The sequence below is a fragment of the Cebidichthys violaceus genome, unplaced genomic scaffold (assembly GCF_023349555.1).
Source record: "Cebidichthys violaceus isolate CVI_PGR_0920_01 unplaced genomic scaffold, fCebVio1.0.p SCAF_9, whole genome shotgun sequence".
Lineage (NCBI taxonomy): Eukaryota > Metazoa > Chordata > Actinopteri > Perciformes > Stichaeidae > Cebidichthys > Cebidichthys violaceus.
Genome location: NW_027176975.1, coordinates 14,474,729 through 14,497,269, shown reverse-complemented (window position 1 = coordinate 14,497,269; position 22,541 = coordinate 14,474,729). Strand labels below are relative to the sequence as shown.

At 40.7% G+C, this 22,541-nt stretch overlaps 1 protein-coding gene across 1 annotated transcript; it reads left to right on the top strand.

Moving 5' to 3' along the window:
* Positions 1 to 675: 675 nt before the first annotated feature.
* Positions 676 to 20,045, top strand: rorb (RAR-related orphan receptor B). Its single transcript, XM_068704282.1, has 10 exons — positions 676 to 1,005; positions 15,942 to 16,027; positions 16,166 to 16,307; positions 16,568 to 16,999; positions 17,490 to 17,611; positions 18,030 to 18,162; positions 18,294 to 18,401; positions 18,575 to 18,685; positions 18,950 to 19,062; positions 19,263 to 20,045. Exons 1-10 carry the CDS (start codon positions 999 to 1,001, stop codon positions 19,425 to 19,427), a joined length of 1,419 nt encoding a protein of 472 aa, XP_068560383.1. The 5' UTR covers positions 676 to 998; the 3' UTR covers positions 19,428 to 20,045.
* The last annotated feature ends 2,496 nt before the right edge of the window (positions 20,046 to 22,541 follow it).

The window sequence follows — 22,541 nt, the reverse complement described above, 5'->3', positions numbered from 1 at the left end:
CAATATAATTAATTTTCTGTATCAATTAACAACCTATTTAGTATCTTTATCAGCATTTTTTAATAATTTTTGTCACTTAGCAGCAATGTTTTTAAATCATTTCAAATCAATCAACATCTGACAAGCACAATCAATCAAGTTTGTATGACAGTTTTAAAGCACGTCTCTGAAACTATCTGACTTCTGTTCATTGTAAATAATTAAAAAAAAAAAATATGTATTCATTTATTTTACTGCCACGTGTTTCTATGAAAAATGTCAAACAAATACAACTGGAAGGGGACCAAGCGGAATAAATAATCTCTTCCCACTATGCAGAATGTAAGATCTCAGTAGCCCCCTGGATATGAGACCAGATTAAAGATAGACTTTTTTATGTGCATGCATAGAAATAGTCTAAATTGCATGGAGCTGACTAAATGTGAAGGGTGACATTACAACTTTGCTGTGACTGTGTCTGTGTTCCCTACTGTAGCAGCAGAGTGCGCTCAGACTGTGTGTGTGTGTGTGTGTGTGTGTGTGTGTGTGTGTGTGTGTGTGTGTGTGTGCAGGCTTCGGGCTGAAGGCTGAGAAGGAGAGAGTGGGAGGAGCGGATAGTGCTCCAGTCCAATCACGGCCGCCGGGTAAAGCCTCTCATGCGCTCTGTCCTCCCTCAGCCCGCAGAAAACAGTGAAACCCTCCCGTAGAGGTGAGAGCGTAGATGTCATGAGAAAAGCGACCGCACTACCAGAGCGCAACAACCGACGCACCGTGCGAACTCAGCCCGACTCCCTGCGCCCTGGTCTGGGATGCTTTTAGCGCAGAGACGCCTCCACTCAGGGCAGTCCGTGGACGTCGACGCAGATCATCAACACTCTTTTCGTTGTTGTTGTTATTTTTAACCGAGGATCTTTCCCCCGCATCCCCCATCCCTCCCTTTTCAAGTGTTTATGTTTGTTTCTTCATGACTGCTGCTTTGGGAAGCGAGCCTCAGCACCAGCTCCAGCAACGCCAACACCATGCGAGGTAAGACCATCCCACTGCTCCCGCCGCATTTTCCTCAAAAGCTTCATGCCGCTAAACACACATGCACACACACACACACACACACACACACACACACACACACACACACACACACACACACACACACACACACATTTCACGGCAGGCTTTATCCCACCTTTGGCCATAAAAGTTTAGTCTGGGAGTTTTAAGCAGCGAAGCGGGTTTGCCACTCTTTCACATCCGAGCTGAGAGTGTGTGGTTGCATGTCTCAGCTCCTTACACTGTAAATGTATAAACATGTATTTGGGTTCTCTACGTGCGTGTTTTGAGTGTATGTGTGTGGAAAAGGCCTACATTTTTGCAAATTCATGCGCAAAGTCATTGGATTCTGTGATTGTAAATTAAAAGTGGCACATGATGTTTGATTAAAGCTTTTATCATTGTAGCTCTCGAGCTCCCTTCCACACCAACGAAAACAGCGGATAGGTTGACACCAGGTCAGATCAGGTGCTGTGCAAAAAATACAACTTTATTTCGTTATCTTCTGGGGATAAACTTTATTGGATACTTTTCTCGCGCTCCACTAACCCATTTCCGAAACGTTCTGCACCACGCCGGGGATGTTGAAATTCAACGTCAATGTCGTCGCACACACTCTCTCTCTCTCTCTCTCTCTCTCTCTCTCTCTCTCTCTCTCTCTCTCTCTCTCTCTTCTCTCTCTCTATCAACACACACACGCACACAGGTTAACAACTCTTTCCACTCTCACTAAGCCTTTCCTTGCAGTTATTATTAAATTCCCTTTAAATCAGGAAAATGCGTGCATTCGTTTCTTCTCAATCAGTATTTGCAGTTTATCGGTCGTTTTATGAATGCTTAAATATTTCACCTGATTATTATCAGCTGAGTGTGTTTGGATTTGTTTTTATTTGCTGCTCTTAGTTGAGTGGAATTATCGCTGATACAGAGTGGCAACTCTCGTTCAACTGATCTTGAACTCTGATTTATAAATCTGTTTTTAATTGGGAGAACCTCCTCGTGTGGCTCTCAGACGGTTGAAACAATTAAACTCATTTAAACTAAGAGTGTTGCAACATCAAGTTGGAGAAAGAAGAGAGATACATTGTTCATATAAACTTCGCATAAAAAAACGTAAAGGCTTTACTATAATTAAGAAAAAACATATTAATTAATTAATATACAGTTTGCATCTTCTTAAAAATAAAACATACTTATACTGACTTTTTACATTGGACTATGGCCATATTGTAATCAGATATAGATTTGTTGTAATAATATCAGATGATAAATGATGGGCCAGTATTATTATTTAACTGATTCTTGTTAACATTATTAATTACATGATCATTAATTGTAATGATAAACAGGAGTAATTCAACTAAAAATACAATTTTATGGGTTCAACTTAATTTCAATCCAATTTTTACAAAAAATAAATGTTCAAACATATAGCTAAAACTATCCATCTATCCATCCGTCTATCCATCTGTTTACTGATGCTATTTGTGTTTGAATGTCATATAAAGCATCCTGCCACCACAGCTTCAGGCCATCAAACCTCGGGCAACAAAAACATGAAAAGGCCAAACACCTCCCATCTCTCCCTCTTTCTTTCTCTTCTTATCCCATGGCAAACTCCTCTGTCATGCACCTTGTATTTTTACCACATTTTAATGGGCCTCGCGACCACTCTCGTGCATGGGAGGCTTTGGGGGGTATACCGAAAGCTCCTGCTTTCACTTTATAGCAGTGGTTGGCAGAAGAGGCCCCTGAAGCGTCTCTCTCACCCCTCTTTCTCCATGTCTCTCTCTCTTTCTCCCTCTCTCTCTCCATCTTCCTCTCTCCCTCTGCACGCCCCAAAGGGTTTTGTCAGATAGAATTAAATCAGTGTGGGCCGTGCGGCCCCCACTCTCAACCTGTGTGTGTGTGTGGAGTCTTGGCTGCCCTTACACAGAAATGTGCTCACAACCACAAGGTTATAAAAAATAGAGGCCCCTCATGAGCCGTGGTAATTATCATTTAACAATAGCCACAACTCCTGAAGCCCTGACCGAAGATGATGTCACCCCATCGCCTGACCAGGAAATAGACAAATAACACAGATTAATATCATCAGGGCCTTTTCAGAATCTTAGAAAATGGCCTATTGTGTGTATGACTCAGTGTTGTGTAGGATTTTGTTAACAAGGTAATTATTTATGTATTTTCAACGGAAACATGATGATGCTGTTAACAGTGTTCCTCTAAAAAAAAAAGAAGTTGCGTTATGAACTTGCATTGGTTTTTTGAGTGGCAAAAAGTTTCTTAAAGTTTTATTTTCTAGAAATGGGCCTATATAAAGAAATACAAAATGGACAAAACCCCCCCCCGATTCTTTTCCATTTTGATTTGATTTGAATTAATAATAATTTCCGTCATCATTGCATATGAATGTTATAAGTCATATACTTCCAGAAATAAAACACATCATCGACTTCCTCCAACAAAATGTTTCATTTGGTTACAATTACTATAAGCATAGTGCTTCTTCTGTTCTAAGACAAACAAATGTACACACTTAGAGGGATATAAACATTTATAGAAATTGACACATCTCAAACATAAATTGGCTTTGTAGACATGTATCCTGCACGTCCATCGTTAGTTTCCTTACATTTGTCCCCTTTAACCTTTGTATTACTGGTATAAGCCTAAGAGCTTATACACCACATAGATGGACCCGGGTCAGACAGGTCAAAGAGTTCAGCGATGGAGGGAGCAACAAGGGAGGAGGTGATTACAGCGCTATTTCATCTCCTCTGTTAGCGATATGTGTCAATCAATCACAATCTCCCATGCTCGGGAAAAGATAGGACGACAGAAAATGGGAGAGTGTGATAAAGCAAGAAACCAGTAAGGTGATGACAAGCAGTGGCACAAAAAAGAGCACAGAAAAAATTTTTAGGCTACAATATACAGCAACGGTGACAACATTAGTCTTATTTCAATTTCAACGTCATTCATATTACCTCGCACGATGGTATGTGCTCTCATACAAACACAGAAAGCACTGAAAATACATGCACGCACACACAAACAGCTGCAATACTACGCATGACGGCCTCATGCCAATAGAATTAGTCCAATCCTGCTTTGCTTCGGAGGCTTGTGTTAGCATTGATTTGTCCGATTCTAAAGCATCCCGGGATCAATTTTTAGTCGAAGCCAACGGAAGCAGTCTGTTTAGATAAATCTATGGCACGTAACTGGCATGGATAAATGTATCTAACTTTTAGATTTAGATCCACAAGCAAAACTTAAAAAAATATTCAGTACTTATTTTCAGTATGTTTTTGTTGTTGTAATGTTTGTTCCTATTATTTGTTATAATATGTATGAAATTGGTCAATGTGTTCATAACATATTGGTACTGTAACACCCTTATTTATCATTAACAAGCAAACATTAAACAAGTGCTTTATAACACACAATACAAGTGTTTATTCATGTTTTTGTCAACAACCATAACTCCTCCTGTGGGCACCCATAAACAGATAATGAATGACAATATAGTAAAACACAGTTGCAATAAAATAAAATATGTCTACATAGGAGAAGTTATAATTGTTTACAAATACTATACATTAATAAACACCTAAAATACCTTAGATCTGCTGACAACTACATTGCAGTACATTATAAAACCATTACTTACATTTTTCTAGAGTGCTTAAAAATGCTACATAAGTGGGTTACGATAACAATGAGAGAAACATATAAAGTGTCTCAAAAGATTATTAAAATTATTAACAGTGAGTCTTTATTAAACACCTGTGATACCAGAAGTTGGCACAAATAGCAATAACAATGAACAACTGTGACAAATAGAAACTGACATACTTTGTACTGATTGATGGGGGGGGCTATTTGGAAACCAGCAGCACCATCCTCAGTCAGAAACAGCAGGTTGGTGCACAGCTTGTGTCACCAAATCACTGTTTTCCATTGTTGCCATGAAATCACTTATTGCGCACATAGGCAGCAGCTGGCCTGAGCGAATCTCTGATTTGCAGTGTTATCAGGGTTCCGTGTGGTCTGTTGTCGAGCTCGGTGTTGATTGTGTTGTTTATTGTGCGTTTGTGCTGACTAATGGCCCAGTGTTATGTAAGAAGAGAGGAGAGATTACCCCAAACCCATGCAGGCCACACTGTTAATCCCTCAACACAGCCCCACTGACTGAGGAACCGCCAGAGTGCTGTTGCAATACATGCAAGCTTACATTCAGGACTCACTTCCCTCTGTCTTTTCACTTGTCTTGATAGACCCACAGTCTACTCCTCACCTAGTGTGTCTGCCTGACCTTTTTTCAAGCCGTCAACCAAAAACATCGCACCACGCTGTGTGTGTGTGGCCTGAATAGCACTTCTGTGGTCCCACTGAGCCGCTATCATAGCTTGTGTTTGTTTAGCATGTGCTCAGCGTGCGCTCCATGTTGGTTTTATCCCTTTGCGGCTGTCTGGTGGAGTCTAGGCGAACAGTTTTTCTCCTCAGTCAATTCTCTCTCTCTTATTTTTAATCTTTATACACACAAAGCGTGGGCTATACGGCACGCTTCGGTTTGTGTCTCCACTTTATCTTAGCCAGGAGGGATTTCAGCCTGAACCACTCCTAAACTCTAAATCTGCCTTGAAGTCATAGAGTCCTCTGACAGCTCCTTCTGTTTCGTCAGTTTTACTCATCCATGAAGCCAGCATGTCTCAATGGAGGCACAATAATATTCAATATTCACATTTTCCTTCGATTTGCATTGAAGTAAAAAAACGGGGGAAGAGGGTGACTGCGCTTGTTAAGAGCAGAAACCGAGTAATGTATGAACAGAGGGACCACAGATATTATTGGATGGGTAGCTTTTATAAGAAAAAAAATATGTAAATGCTCATATCGAGATCACTTGAGCAGGAATTGAGTTGTACTTTCTCACAATCAGTCAGAGATATAGATTGCAATGTTTGATAGTCCAAAGTCAGAGAGCATGTTCCCCTACACTTCTGTTTTCAAGAACCATGTATAACATGCACTATTGGATTCAGGCAGGAGTAAATAGCATTTTGGCCAGGTAAAAAAAATTATAAGCAGGAAATTTGTAATGGACATGGCTTTTTCTTCTCTTCCATTTCAGTCTCTTTGGGAATTAAAATATTTCCTTTTTATGGACTGCTCTTCATCTACTTTAAAAAACATTGTTTTTAATTATTTGAGAATCTATGAATTGAATACACTTTTTAAGAAAGTCTTAAAATGCAGGAGATAAAGGGAAAATAGAGGGAGAATGTGAGTGAGTGAATGAGTAAGATAAGAAAAGAGAGAGCAAGTAAGAGACAGACTCAAGAGTTATATAATAGTGTAATCGTTCATGTGTGTGCTTGCGCAAGAGTGTGTGTGCGTATATGTGCAAAAGTAAGGGATAACAGGGTAGAGGGTGGATAAAACAGTAGATTGTGTTTACTTGCATGCACATTGACACACACACACAAACACACACACACACACACACACACAAACGAAGATACAGACTGTCCTGTCCTCACAATACACTTGCAAACCAGCCCTTAGCAATGAATAACGCCAGCACCCGTAATAGTGGCGTCCAAAGTCCACACTTGTAAACTACCTACTAGACTTTAGCTAACACGCAAAGCAGATTAGTCCATATACTGTAGGTTTGTGTCAGTGTAACATTCAAATATCAACTTCATATAGAATCAATTCTTATTTATGGGTTAAGAAACATATTTCTTAAGGTAAAAAAAACATTGGTTTATCTTTTGAAAATGCAGTCTTGAAGCTTAAAACACAGCTGTTTTTGTTATTTCTTTACTTAATTAAAAAAAAACATGGTTTTCATTCCAAAAATAATAGGAACAACATGGATTACTTGTAAATACTGTATTATTATGACTGAGACTACTTGTGCATGAAAAAGCAGCATTTGTCTCCCAATAGATTCAAAGAAGAGGATGCAAAAAGACACTCCACTCTATTTGAAATTTCAAGACCATGTTGCTGAATGTCTATACTCTGTGAAGGTGTGCAGTGTTGGCAGGTGCATAGCACGCACTAGCAACAATAAGCCTATAATATGACTTAACCTACTACGGCATCTTTTCTTAATGACAAAGATTAGCCTGTTTTAGTGCTTGTAATCTCATTGAAGAGACTCGTATTAGGTCTTTCTCTCTCTCTGTCCAAATCCTGAGTAACCGTGAGTTGTGTGTGTGTGTGTGTGTGTGTGTGTGTGTGTGTGTTCAATTGCGTGTCCTGTGGTTGTTGATGTGAGGTCTCCTGTCGGTCACAAAGAGAACGTGATTATGAAACCAAGACTGCTGCTTTCGCTCGCTCTCTCGACTCAGATTTAATGTTCGTAACGCATTCTGTTAAATCATCCCACTAGAGAGAGAGAGAGAGAGAGAGAGAGAGAGAGAGAGAGAGAGAGAGAGAGAGAGAGAGAGAGAGAGAGCAGGTGAAGAGCAGAGCTGGCCGGGGAAAGCAGAGCAGAGCTGTATGATAGTCTTTGTGATCAATTTGCCTCTATGAGAGATGCCCCTGGGGCCACTTTGGGGAGAACCTTGTTAGGCTGAGTTAAATTGTTGCCCGAGGCGAGCTATTAGCGGCCATCCCTGAGAGAGGACACACACATAGACTCACACACATGCGTGCTCACACAGTTGCTTAAATAGACACACTGAAACGCACACATTCCAACCAAACTCATACAGAAACTCATTCATATGTTCGCGTTCAAACTGACAGTTTCACTCTACAAGGAATACATAAATCCACAACCACTGGGGCAAGAATCTTTACTTTAGTAGTAATACCACAATGTAAAAGTTGGGTTCACAACCATAACATTTAATTAGAAAAAATTAGAGAATTCGTCAAAGTACTCCAAATGCTAAAATACGTTTGCATGCTTTGGGAAATGGCTGATAGGAATATACGGTGTAAATAGTTATTTGCCTGAAACATACAAAAATAACCGGTATGTTTGAAAGTATCAAAAGTAAGAGTGCTCATAGCTCGTCCTTTAATATTATATTTATGTAATCTGACAATTATTATTGCTTCATTAACGTATAACTATAAAAATGTGTTGTGGTGTGCTTTATAAACGGTTGGGTAGTTTAATCAATTCAATACATGATATTTTATTTGTGGATCATATGTCTATCTAAGCTAAGTAACTAGTGACTACTACTAACTGTGACTTTCAGACAAATGTAGTGTGGTTATACAACATTTCCTCTAAAATGTACTTGAGTAGAAGAATTAAGCAGCACAGTGACTTCATTACTTTCTACCACTGCACACACACATGTTTACACATTATATATACTTTCTCACAAACAATTTCAACATCATCCAGTCAGATTTGGAAGGAAATAGTTTCTATTTTTCTCTCAGTGATTTTATTCAGTCAACTATTCATATTAAGTGCTGCTCTATTCATTAAAGCTTTGAAATCCATTCGACCTCACTCATGTTGATGCTCCTGTTTTATCTGACTGACCACCAACTATCACAATAGGATGCGACACCAAGGACAAATTTCTCTACACATTATCTTAGAACTGAAAGCAATTTTCTGTCTGTCTCTCCATGGATTCCCCTCTCTTTCTATCTCTTTCTACACTGGTATGGCCACCTTTCCTCTCCCTTCCCCCTCAAAGACACACACACAGACACACACACACTGTCATCTACAATTAGGCTCAAGAGAAACAACACAGGAGGAGGAGTGTGAGGTTATGGGAGGATGAAGACATGGCCAACAAAACATTATTTTCTCACCTCACGACAGGATCTCAGTCAGTGTGTGTGTGTGAGTGTGTGTGTAAACATATTCTTCTCTGCATCCGTACAAAACATAAACACCACAGCTTCACACTGTGTGCTTTAACAGCTCAGTGTGCACATATGTCCGCCATCGTGAGGGTGAAGGCGTGAGAGAGGAAAAATATGAATACATATATAAGAGAGCTTAAAGCATTCTTTGTGTGTGTGTGTGTGTGTGTGTGTGTGTGTGTGTGTGTGTGCATGTCAGTAAGAGCGCCTCAGTGTGTGTGCATTCTCATGGTTGATTTCAGGACGGTAATGACCAGATGCAGACCTCTCACACTTGGACTCGTTCCTTCCACCCTGATGCACTCGCTCAGTCCTTAAGGAAAGGTCAAAGGCTGCCAGGGTCCTGGTTGTAGTGTGAGCATACGGCTGTGTGTGTGTATACAGTGACCATGAGAGGCAGATCTGAGAAGGCAGATGGGCAGACTGTGTGTGTGTGTGTGTGTGTGTGTGTGTGTGTGTGTGTGTGTGTGTGTGTGTGTGTGTGTGTGTGTGTGTGTGTGTGTGTGTGTGTATATATGTGTTCAGGCAGGGGTTGGGTTTACCCTGTGGATTTTTTCCCACGCCTCATCTCTTATCCATCTGAGGACACATGCACTGGGTGGGAGACTGTGTGTGTGTGTGTGTGTGTGTGTGTGTGTGTGTGTGTGTGTGTGTAGGGGGGAGAGCGGGCCAGCATAGAAATCATACAGTAAAGTCTGCTTTTTCAAAAGCAGTTTGCAGTAATGTATGCATTCAAGCATGTCTGAATTTGCCTCTGTCTGTCTGAACGTGTCTCTGCGAGTGTGTGTGTGTGCATGTGAATCGATGCACTGGATGACAGCCAGTGGCCCCCTTCTGTTCCCTCTCAGTGGCGTCCAATCACACCGCTGCAAAGCATTCTATGAGCAAACCGCAGCTGATCCCAGACCTGCTATCTGAGCAATTACCCAGAGTGCTTTGGTGCCACATGGCAGGCTGGACAAGCTCATGCCCTCTGACATACAGCAAGGGGGAGGGCGAGAGAGACTGTTTTTCTGACTGTTTGTACGTGTGTGTGTGGGGGGGGGGGGGGGGGGGGGGGGGGGGGGGGGATGACGATAGACTGATGGGAAAAGAGGAGGTTGGGGGTGGTAGCATGTATGCTCATGCAGCAACAGTGTGACTGTCTATATTACTCAGTGGACAAAGACATGCTTGGCAGTGAGGGATGGTGATGGGGGAGGGGAGATGGGCACGCTGCTTGGCATTATGATTATTACTATAACACACTGAACAGCAGACTGGACAAACAAAGAAAAAACAGTACAGGACTGTGTCATCTTGTATTAATGAGGATGGTTCATGTTAGCATGTCAGCGTTACATTTATCAATCAGATCTAGATGTTTGAGTGAGGGATGATAATCGCTGCCATTGAGTTCACTGTTTAGAGTCGCAACTAATTATTTTTTTCACTATCTTAATTTACCAATTATTTTCTCAATGAAACGTCAGACTATAAAATGTCTGAAAATAGTGAATTCCCATTTGATTTTCCCAATGTCCAAGGTGTCCTCTTCAGTTCATTTATTTTGTCTGACCAACAGTCCAAATCTCAAAGTAAATTAATTCTCAATGACATAATCCAGAGAAAAGCAGAAAAAGAAAAAAAAAGACCGAACCAGAGAATGATTGTCAGTTTTGCCTAAATTACTGGCAATTGAAATTCCACTGATCAACTAATCAATTCATTATATCCGGGGCTCTTGAGTATAATTTCACTATTTGGCACTCAAACAAATACTTTTGAAAAACTCAAAGCAATGTTTCTTTTCAGAGATCATTACTATTGTATTTCAACCATAGAAATTACGACCAGATATTTGCTAAATTAAATAATATTTTCAGCCTATTTTAGATTTTATTCCAGAAAGTCCTGTTATAGCTGCTTATGTTTAGTTGCCATTAAAAAAATTGAGAAGCTTGGTTTCTTTTGTTAAATGTAAAACGTTTTATTTTTTTTCAGGAGGAATTATTTATATCCCTCATGTTTGAGTATCAAAAAAAGTATTGCTTTTGTTTATAGATATTGGTACAAATAATAATTGCATTTATTCAGTTGCAGTGGCCACCAGGGCTCACAAACAATTACATTTATGATATATACTGTACACTGTCGCAAAAGGAGGTAAAGAGCACATACAGTATGGAAGACAGATGAAAGTGAGCAAAATCCACTTTATTTTATTTATTTTTCTAAGGAGACCTGATAGCCCACCACGCTTCAATAATTTATTTGATGTTTCAGACAGTAAAAACTGACGGGGAAAAAAGAAAAGTGTGACGGCACATACTGCAAGTCCGTTTGAAATCATATGCAGTGGCAGTGTTTCATTGATTTTAATGGGACAGTATGATGTGAAAACATGACAGAAGACACAAGGGAGATAACCCAAGCAGCACTGCTATACGCTATTCCCAGCTGTGTGTGTTAATCCACTCAGCGATCACGCCAACAAAAGTTTTCTCGGTGTTTTTCATCATTGGTGGAGGAAAAAAAAATGCTTGTTCCTCTCTAAGCTCTATGTGACAAGGAAGACAGAGCTACGCTGAGAGATGGAAATAGATCATGAAATACAGAAACTGAAATGATTTCCCAGTCACACAGCCACTTACAGCGAGGAGGAACACTCAGAGACAAATGCAAAAGTGGAATGGATGGTGAACAGTGATTGCATATCTCACAGTATATAGACATCTAAGACCAGCGCCGGAGTTGTTCAGATTTAACAAGGAGTGGTGGGGGGTAAAGTGCTGATCTCCTTTATTTTCCCAGAAGATATCTAGTTAACAGGCGAGAAGCTATGCATATATTTAATGAAGTGGAGATACCACCCACATTCATCCCCAACAAATCAACCCCTGGGAGTACAATAGGAGTTGTTCTTGCCTTTCTTAAGTGCCTTACATTGAAAAAAGTTATGGTAGAAAGTGATTTCAACTGTTCCATAAGCTGTAATACTACAGCACCAACCTCCTGTGTTACTGCACGATATTGTGTGGGTTGTTCTGGGTATGTTTCTGTTGTAGACCCACCCCGCAGGCAGAATAAATGAAACATGCATTGCCAGTCTGCCCATCTTGAAACACACACACATGCACACAAACACTAATGTAAGCTTAACATGTATAGCAGCACCTAGTGGCAATCATTTGCTGTTACATTGTCATTATAAATGGTAATTTGTGTGTAACCCTTATGCGTTTTTAGATGAATTATCATTAAAATGTTGGTGCTAGGCTGCTGCTTTTTTTTCTGCAGTGCAATGTAGATAATTAGGACTATATTTAGAGAGAGGGCCAGCTCAGGAAATACACATGAGATCCTCACTTCATTAAAAATCAATTATCATAACACACGTGCCAGCACAATACAGCCCTCATGGCCACAATCCGCTACACACACACGCACGTCTGCAGACTCTCACTGTAGTGCAATACATGTAGTGCACACTACAACTACCTCATTTCACATGTAAAATTCATCTCTTGTTAGTTCTCTCCATCTTTTTTCTCCCTCAAGAGATTGTGCGGGCCTGATCCTCCTCTTAGCTTAGGAATCGCCAGTGTTGTAGTCCCGCTCTTACATAATAACCTCGGGATAACACTCGTGCTCCCGTTAGCGGAGGACGCTGTCAGTCACTCAGCTCAGACTGCGTCAACTCAGGTTGGAAAGAAGGCCCTCCCACCTCTGTTAAAGACATGTAGCTGAGAGCAAAATGATTTTTTCCACTATGGTTTTGTTTGGAAATGGATGCCCGTCAAGAGAGGTTAGGGGAATAGCTGCATTAGAGACCTTTCTCTGCAAGTGCTACTCTATTTGAGAAGTTCACTTTTTCTAAAGCTTTGAAGCTGTAAGACTGCTTCCATAATGTAAAACCATGAAAACAAATACCCAAAAAACCCATTATCATACATCCTAACTTTGACAACAATGACAACACAGCCTCTTCGAAAACACCCAACAGATAACATGTCTTAATTCTGCTGTAATCCACAGCTGAAGTGTAACAAGGCAGCAAGCGTGTATTGTTGACTGGATATGGAAGTGGGAGTCCTTTGGTAAACAATTCACAAAGCCTCCGCTGCTGAGAGAGGGCGACAGGATGAACACTGACGATAGAATGAGTTGGCTCCACACACCGATGACATCACTTCCTTTAAGAGTGTGACAGCTTAGCACATTATCGCTGTGACAGCCAGACGACTGCAGCGAGTGGGTGGTCACCCTGGCAACGGCAATGCTGTCATGACCGTCTCCCTATATCCTACCTGACAGTCCCTGCTGGCAATGAGCACAACGTACGCTCAACAATGCTAACACACACCCACACACACATATTCACAAACACTTTTTGTCAAACACACATAGACATGTACGCATACTTTATCTTTCTCTGTGTCTTTTTTATCGGTGAAACGCTCACTCAAACCCTTTCGGAAACGCACATTAAAACAATGCACATGCCCACACGCACTTGCTCCTTTGGGCATAATTATATGACAAAGATGAGTACACTCTCCCATGGGGTGAAAAAGAAATACAGTGACAATATAATGTAATCACTGGAGAGAAACAGTAAACACACACTCCTCTAAAGTGGAAAAACGTAAAGAGCTTTTGCTAAAAAAAAATCAACAGAAACAATAAGTATGTATATCCACACCAAAGCAGCAGCAGGTGTGGGCTAAACACATTCAGCTTTAGTTAAACCCAAAAAGATTCACTGGTTTTGTGATTGACAATTTAATCAAATAGTTTGTCCTAAAGTATTTGATAAACAGTCACAACTCTAAAGCGTACAGTACGCGGCTGATGCATCATTGGCTGTTCATAGCTCATTTGTGGTCTGTTGATAACAGGGATGTCCTGGGTGCAACTGACCTGTTTTTCAGACTATAAATAGTGTTTTTCAGTCCGCGTTCATTGACAGCTCCGTATATGTGTAGTCTGTGTGGCGTACCAGTCCAGTGCGCCACTCTGACCCAGTTTGGAGCCAGTTGGCCAAGAATTGGTGGAAATGGGTCACGTTTTGTGCTGCACCAGAACTCACTGCATAAGCTACGCTACCTCAAGCACACAGTAAAACAGCGCGTTGTTCTGTCCATAAGTCATTTATCCACAGACAGTCTACTGGGAAGGGACACAATAGTCTATTGTTGAGGTACTATATGTAAATTATAATTTCACAAGAGACAAATAAAGAGGGGGAAGGCTCATTCACATGTTGAAGGACACTATAAAGATAACTATAACAAAGCATAATGCAATAGGCCTGAAGGACGGTGCATAGTCCAGGATCACGTCAGACTGGAGGTCAGTTTGTAGTTTGTAGACATTTTTATGTCTCATGATGGCCACAAGGAGGCCGATAAGCAAGTGAATGAATAGAGAGAGGACAAGCAAATGAATGACTACATGAGCATGTTACCATGTGGATCTGTTAGGTTACTTGTTTCTATAACTGTTCCATCATGTCTATATTACGCCCAACGTTATGAATCAGCTGGCATTGGTGCATCAGTTGTGAGTATATGCTTGTATTAAGTCAGGGATTTAATGATACTTTGAATTTGAAGCAGTCAAACTTCAGGTAGAGTGTACAGACAGCAGTTCCTGCTCACTCGCTTAGACAAACAGAACTGTCTTCATTGATCCTCATATGGGATTATCCAATTATATACTGTATACTGCACACTCATTCCTCCACATACTGTATACCTGTGTAGTACACACACTTCATACTTTCAAACCGGAACATTACACTTGCTCAAATGCACAAAAAGAAACAACTTCTGCAATTACACTTCAGTATGCAAGCACATACACTCAAGACACACTCAGACATACAGGGAAACAAACACTTCTTCTCTGCAAATACACACCTCTGAAGCACCAACTCAAGCTACACTGTGCAAGTTTTCGATTGTTCTTAAGGGGAATCACGTCGGCAAAATTCATGCAAACGCGCAATGTAAAACTGCAAAACTTGTATGTTCACTTCTGCTTGGTTACTTTGTCTATTTCTGAACTTTTCAGAATATTGATAAAATTTACAGAATTTCCTACAGATGGGACTATGCAGGGAGATTACATGTGAATGGCTATTTCAGCTGTGGCTAAGCCTATGCTCATCAGAGGAGGGAGCCAGCTTGTCGGGAAATAATTTAGGATTAGATAGGCTGTCTAATCTCTTTATAGACAGTGTGCCATCTCAGCAGACATACCTGCCTACCTCTACATCCACCTCATATCTCTTAAGAAACTGTGGCTCTCTCTTTCCACATATTATGGATGAGCCCAAAGACACCAGTAATAGGTCCCTCTGCATGTTACGTTGAGATACTTTTTGTTCATATTCTGTGCCTTTGGGCTGTGACTGTACATGGAGCTGCCAATACACAGTGAGTAACAACGCAAATGAAAAGTAATTAGAGTAAATTTGAACATTTGTAGATTAAGACAAAGCTAAACACGAAACGTTACTTAAAAGGTTGGAGAACTAAACATGTGTGTGTGTGTGTGTGTGTGTGTGTGTGTGTTATAGAGAAAAAAAAAGAGTTAAAGAGCAAGTGTGGTCCTTCAGTGGTGTAACCCGTTATCTCATTATGGGCAACCTTTCTAATCTGCAGGGGTCTCTCCTTCAAGCATGCAGGTGTCTTCTCCTTCAAAAGAACCCACATACACAATTAATACCGTCATTTATGCATGTGTGTATGCAGTCCTCAATGTCCCAGTCATTAAAAAAACCTCATACAGAGGACATACAGAATGTCCAGATGTCACTGCGCCCTTGTGAAGTCGAAGTGGCACACATACTGTACGCATGCGCGTATACACATTGAGACCTCAATCAGGTCCTACAGCCAACCAGGTTATGTGCCTCAAATTAGACGACCAGCTGAACTCTAAAAATCTGCGAGGCTACTGAATCAGGGGTCGCTCTTAATATTGGTAAACAAATGTCTATGGCCTGTCCAGAACTTTGTTTTGTAATGCATGTCTTTTCTGTCCCTTTTCTTTACTTGCAGCCCAAATCGAAGTCATACCTTGCAAAATCTGCGGAGACAAATCATCAGGTATCCACTACGGAGTCATTACGTGTGAGGGATGTAAGGTGAGACTTCATACACTGCTTCATCAAAGCCTGTTTTGTTTTGTTTGTACTCAGAAATTGTGCACTCAATCAAGCACATTCTGTGTTCTTCGGGTACCTGTACGTCTTTATTCATGCTCTTTGTTGACATGTGACCAGGGTTTCTTCAGACGGAGTCAGCAGAACAATGCAGCCTACTCCTGCCCCCGCCAGAGGAACTGCCTCATCGACAGAACAAACCGCAACCGCTGCCAACACTGCCGCCTGCAGAAATGTCTCGCCCTAGGAATGTCCAGAGATGGTGAGGCCCAGTATATCAGTATCTTTATCTGTGTTTATACAGAAGAAATCATCATTGAATTATCATACGCGTGGTACACACAGATACATGCACACTTAATATGCAATTTTTTTAAACTAAAGCTTTGCCAACTGTTCTGCAAAATTAGCTTTTAACTAGTTTGTTTCTTACGTATTTATACCACCTGAAGAATCTAAAAGGTTGTGACAGTTTTTTTTTTATACATTTCGTTTCCTCTCCTTGTTTTTCCTCCCGAACAGCTGTAAAATTTGGCCGCATGTCCAAGAAGCAACGGGACAGCCTATATGCAGAGGTCCAGAAGCACCAGGCGCGACTGCTGGAGCAGCAGCAGCAGCAGACAGGCGAAGCGGAAGCTCTAGCGCGTGTTTACTCATCCAGCCTAACCAACGGACTGTCCACCCTTAACCATGAGATTGGGGGCACCTATGCCAATGGTCACGTCATTGAGCTGCCCAAGACAGGCCATGGTAACGGAAGCGTTGTCCCAGGGGGATACTATGGGATGGATTCCACCCAGCCGTCTCCAGACCAGTCAGGTTTGGACATGTCGGGCATGAAGCACATTAAGCAGGAGCCGGTGTATGACCTGACGCCCGTGCCCAACCTGTTCAGCTACGGAGGCTACCAGGACAGTCAGCTGGGACCCAATAACGTCAGCATGGGAGAGCTGGGTAAAGACTGCAATATATTTTGCTTTGTTTTCAAGACGGACGGCGTCAAATGGGTCATCATTTAAAATCTTAAATTTTTCCACGTGGAAAAAAACCCCAAAAGCAGTTCTAGTAGAGAGCCTGAGTCAGAGTGCTAATCTAAGGGCAGAACAGAAGATCAGACAGACTTACAAGGTGTCACATTACTGTATGTAGCATAAATTAAGATTAAGTTAAAATTAAGGATTTAACACAAATCCAAGGGAATGTTAAATTAAGCAGTAAATGGGTAGCAATGAAATATGCCTTCTTTCTTTTCCTCTAAACTTTCAACATGTAGAGATCATAGTTACAGTACAGTATGAATTTGTTTGGTACATTACAGCCCTGCTTGCCCCACCCAAACACACGTCACATACCACTGTATCAAATGTATAAACAAATGAAATAAATGAATGACCATACTGTGCGGAAATAAATAAATGAATAAACAAACAATCCTCTCTTCCAGACCGTATTGCTCAGAATATCATCAAGTCCCACTTGGAGACATGTCAGTACACAACAGAGGAGCTGCAGCAGTTAGCCTGGCAGACACACTCCTATGAAGAGGTCAAGATGTACCAGAGCAAGGTGAGATTTTATTTTTAGGACAAATTCAAATAGAGTTCAACTGTCCTTTTTCCCTTTCTTTTAACATGGAAAGGACACACACCTGGCAATGGCAGTCATAGTAATAACACATCAGGTGCCCTTGCTTAGGCCTTTTATTTTGATCTCAACTTCACATCTAAAGTTTTAGTGACGCTATCACGGTGACACAATTTGTGCAGAGACAGACATATATCTGGCAAAGCACATGAAATTGCAAAACAGGTAGTTCCCGCTACAGTAGATGTCTCCAGGACAACATTTTGCCAAGATGAAAAAACAAGTCCTAGTAATAAGTAATGCGTGCGAGAAGGATGGCAAGTTAATTTACTGACATGAACATACTGTAACCACATCAGTACGGCACACAAACCTCTAAACTGGGTGTATTTGGTTCTAGCCTCGGGACGTGTTGTGGCAGCAGTGTGCCATCCAGATCACCCATGCAATCCAGTACGTGGTGGAGTTTGCCAAGCGCATCTCAGGGTTCATGGAACTGTGCCAGAACGACCAGATCCTCCTGCTCAAGTCAGGTGAGTTGATTGGACTAACAATGACTGGTCAGGGATATCTCTTTGTCATGTTAAAGTTCAGAAAATGTAGTTCAATCTGCTTTTTAGATCAGCTTCAAAATCATCACAATCTGTCTCCATGGTTCATCCAGGTTGTTTGGAGGTAGTCTTGGTGCGGATGTGCAGGGCGTTCAACCCTCTCAACAACACTGTGCTATTTGAAGGGAAGTACGGAGGCATGCAGATGTTCAAAGCTCTAGGTAAGACATTATTACCTGTGCATTTCAATGGTATGAATGAGGAAAAAGAAAAAAATCCTCTACCCTGTGAGGTATTTTTGCTCATCATCGCATACATGACCGGAATAAATGTAATGAAAATCTTTTTTTTTTCTCTGCCCTTCTCTGTCCTCTTCTCCGTGTTTCCCTCCAAGGTTGTGATGACTTAGTGAGTGCGGTGTTTGACTTTGCCAAGAGTTTGTGTTCACTGCAGCTGACAGAGGAGGAGATTGCTCTGTTTTCAGCAGCTGTACTAATTTCCACAGGTCAGTGCACATCCCCTAATATTATTATAATACAGTGCATGCACAAAAGCAAGGCACTAAGCAGAATGCAAAACAAAATAGTCATTCTGTTTACATATGTCAGTATCAAGCAGCACAGTTGAAGTAATTAAAAATATGTAGTTCTACAATTTTGGACAGCCACCTCTGAGCCATATCAACTTCATGAACATCTGTCCAATCATCACGTCAACTCAAAATTGTTAGCATTAAAGAAAAAATAAACACTTACTTTTTCCTACTTAGATCGACCGTGGCTGATGGAGCCTCGGAAAGTCCAGAAGCTCCAGGAGAAGATTTACTTTGCTCTGCAGCACATTATGCAGAAGAACCACATGGACGAAGACGCATTGGCTAAGGTAGGACAAGCCTTTATAGTGAAATAAATCACATCAAGGTAGCCCCCGAGGCACTGTCCTTGCATCAAACACAGACAACAGCTCCTCTAGCCTCAAAGAGAGGTGGAGCAATGTGAAAATACAAAACATAAACTCGCTTCTAACCTTGTCCCTGTCTGTAGGTTATCCGTCTAAATTTCCTTGTTCTTTCTTGTCGATAGCTGATCAGCCGAATCCCAACGTTGTCAGCCCTGTGCACGCTCCACACCGAGGAACTTCAGGCCTTCCAGCAGCTACACCCAGAAACAGTCAATGTCCTCTTCCCTCCGCTCTACAAAGAACTCTTCAACCCCGACCCCAACTCTGCCATGGCCATGCCCAAGTGACTGCCTGTGGTCCCAATGCAACAAACAGCATCAGCGAAGGACCAAGAAAATAAGAAGACAGCCACAGCAGCCGTGTCAACTATGTCATCATCGTGGCAAACACATATTCCTACGCTCCCCGAGCCTCATTACGGGCTGGGGGTTGAGGAATCATCTGCCAGAAACTTACAGTTACCGCCAACAATACTAGGAATGTCAAGCACTTATCCCATCCTGTTCACCGATACAGTCTGAAGAATGTATATATAAATGAAACTCACCCCAAGCCACAACGTAAGTGAGGCTTTCTCCCGTCTTCTGAACTGAACTGACCAGAAATGTACAGACTTTAAAATATCTAGGAACAATTTTAAGCTGTCAATCTTTAAAAGAAATGGGTAAGTTAATTTGTTTTAACTTTGAAAAAAATCTTTTTGGTTCATTTTGTTTTTTTGTTTTTTCACATGAAGAAATTGTGAAGTTGAAGAAGCTGAATGGGGAAGGGAACTGTGGATTTAGAAAAGCTATTGTAGATATTCTTCTAGTGCAGAGCGGATTCCAGTATTACTTCTTGTTCTGTTAAAATAAGTTAGTCCTAATTTAAATATACAGCAGTCCACCGTGGCTGACTATACCTTGTCTATGTGTTTTTGTTTTATTTGATAGATTTTTGTGTACAGAATTTGTAAAGTTCAGACTTGTAAAAGAATATTGGGTACAACCGGGAATCGATTCGGGTTTTGTTGATATATAGAAGCCTTGTCTGGATTTTGTTCATATGTAAAGAAGGTACTGCATCCTTCTAATGAGAACTTATAGAAATGTAAAGAGAGCATATGAAGGATTTAAAAAGAAAATAATGGCTACTACTTTTCAAGGTGAAGATATATACATAAATATTCTATTTTCCAAAAAAAAATAATCTGGCAGATTTGCCACCTTATCAATCATTTTCTTCTCGTTGCAATAATTACGTCCAATTAAATGCTGGACTGCTTTCGAACAATCAACCAGAAACAACCAATCAGAAACTTAGGACCTCATATTAAACCCCACCTCTTCCCAAATTCCCCTCATACTGCCCTTTATTTCTTATGTATTAGGGCCATGACAAGAGATTTCCGCAGACATAAGGGGAAAGAATTCACAATGAAGAAGTAGAGGATAAAATAAAAATTCCACCAAACAAAAGACGACAAAATCAAACTTGGATTTAACTCACAACTTTCCAATCTTCATAAACCTATATGCCCTCATCCCTCCCATTACTATTTGCACAATTCAGTCCATGGATGTCAATCACTCCAGGCTGTGAATATGAAGGACCCTTTTCTCTAAAGAGCAATAACTTTCACACTGCCTTTCTGATCTTACTTCTCTCCTTTCCTCCTCTTCCTATGTTCAGCTGTTCAGAACATGGTAGCAGTTTGAACTAGAATGCACTACATTGACTCCTGATCATTAATTATGTCGAACAATCATCATTCAACCACAGACTCTGTTTTCAATGTGACACAATATGATCTGGGGTTAGGAAATAGCACAGAGCACTGACTGACAGATGTGAAGAAACACAGATTAGCCTACAATGATCTCTAACACTTAAAGCTGCAATATTACATTGACAATTCACACAGAAAGCTGTGATAGACAATCACTTTTTTGCTTTTTTGTTCGTCACTCCATAATCATTAGCACTTACAGATTTACATTTTAGTTGCTTTTTCTACATTAACGTTATTTTGATTAGCATTTGGCCACTGTGTAAAGTCACACTGATTCTACTAGGCAGGTATACCTTCTAAGGATGTTCTCATCACAGTCTATTTCTAGCTTCCTTTAAAGTGAGCTATTTACCAAAATAAGTAACCCACTACACAATAATAGCACAACATTGGTCAGCTTGTTACAGTTTGTTCCCTAAATACCTGTGAGTTGGACTTCTAACTTATCTAAGACAGCACTTAGACTTTTACCTCTAATTTAATGACTATGATTAGTGGACTCTGATCTAGAGTTATTTAAGCACTAAGTTATCTGTTGTTTGCAAATGTTCATTGCACAGTGGGCAAATCTTCAACTAGCTCACAGACACAATCAGACTAGTTACGCATTCATTGACATTAAAACACTTGAACATTTTCATCCTGACATGTTTTTTCCATATAGTCAATGTCGGCAGCATGGGAAACGAGTGTCAATGTTAAACATTAGTGATGTGCTCACATCCATCTGATCCATTCACAGGATCCTTCCCTTGACCCCTGACCCGACCCCAGATCAGAGGCCAGTGACTCTTAAGACAATCACTTGCTCATTAAGGCTTGATGCACTACACAGCATCTCTCAGGGAAAAGCTCTTTTTCTGACTTTGCATTAAAAGAGGGTTTAATATTTTTGCAAATTTACAAGAAACAAATGTAATTATAAAAGAATTACTTTTTGGGATAAAAATGTCATACTCCGCCAAGGTATGCTGGCAAAGGAATCTGCCCAGACAAGGCTTTGATAAGTGTGTGTATGTGCGTATAGAGCATGAATTCACTGTCCAAATCTCTTTAGAGCCCAGACTATATGACAAGCATTGTTACGTAGCACATGAAGAAAAACAAAAAATATATTTAGTGTATGTCGGTGTGCTCTTGTCACCACTGTACAATCGTGTTTACTGCTTATTTTGCTGCTTTTGGGACAGCGAGGGAAGTCCACTGGTGAGCTATGAATCAAGCGCCACCACAACACCCCTGGGACAGTGAATTCCAACTCTGAATATGAAGTTTTTGTGTGTGACACTATTATTTTCTCTTGTTAGACTGTGAATCAGAGGGATGGGATGGGCTTACGAGAGGGGATGTGCTGGCAAGAACGAGTGGCAACTCAACGCTGTAAGTAAGATACTGTAGCAATAAGAACTGGAGGCATTTACTACTGTCATGTTTGCATTGTAAGATTATTTTTTATTTTATTACTATTTACTATTATTATTGTTCTTATTATGACTACTATTCTTCTATTACTATTAGCCTATTGTTGTTCTGTTCTATTTGCATGACGTTTCATTGCAATGAAACATTTGGGGCTTATTTGTGTTTTTTTCTTCTCATGATATTGTGAGTTTCGTGGGAGGGAGGGGTT

Coding starts and splice junctions, on each gene's coding strand:
- rorb (XM_068704282.1), top strand. Junction 16,028..16,165: donor TTACGTGTGAGGGATGTAAG/GTGAGACTTCAT, acceptor ACATGTGACCAG/GGTTTCTTCAGACGGAGTCA. Junction 18,402..18,574: donor GCAGATGTTCAAAGCTCTAG/GTAAGACATTAT, acceptor TTTCCCTCCAAG/GTTGTGATGACTTAGTGAGT.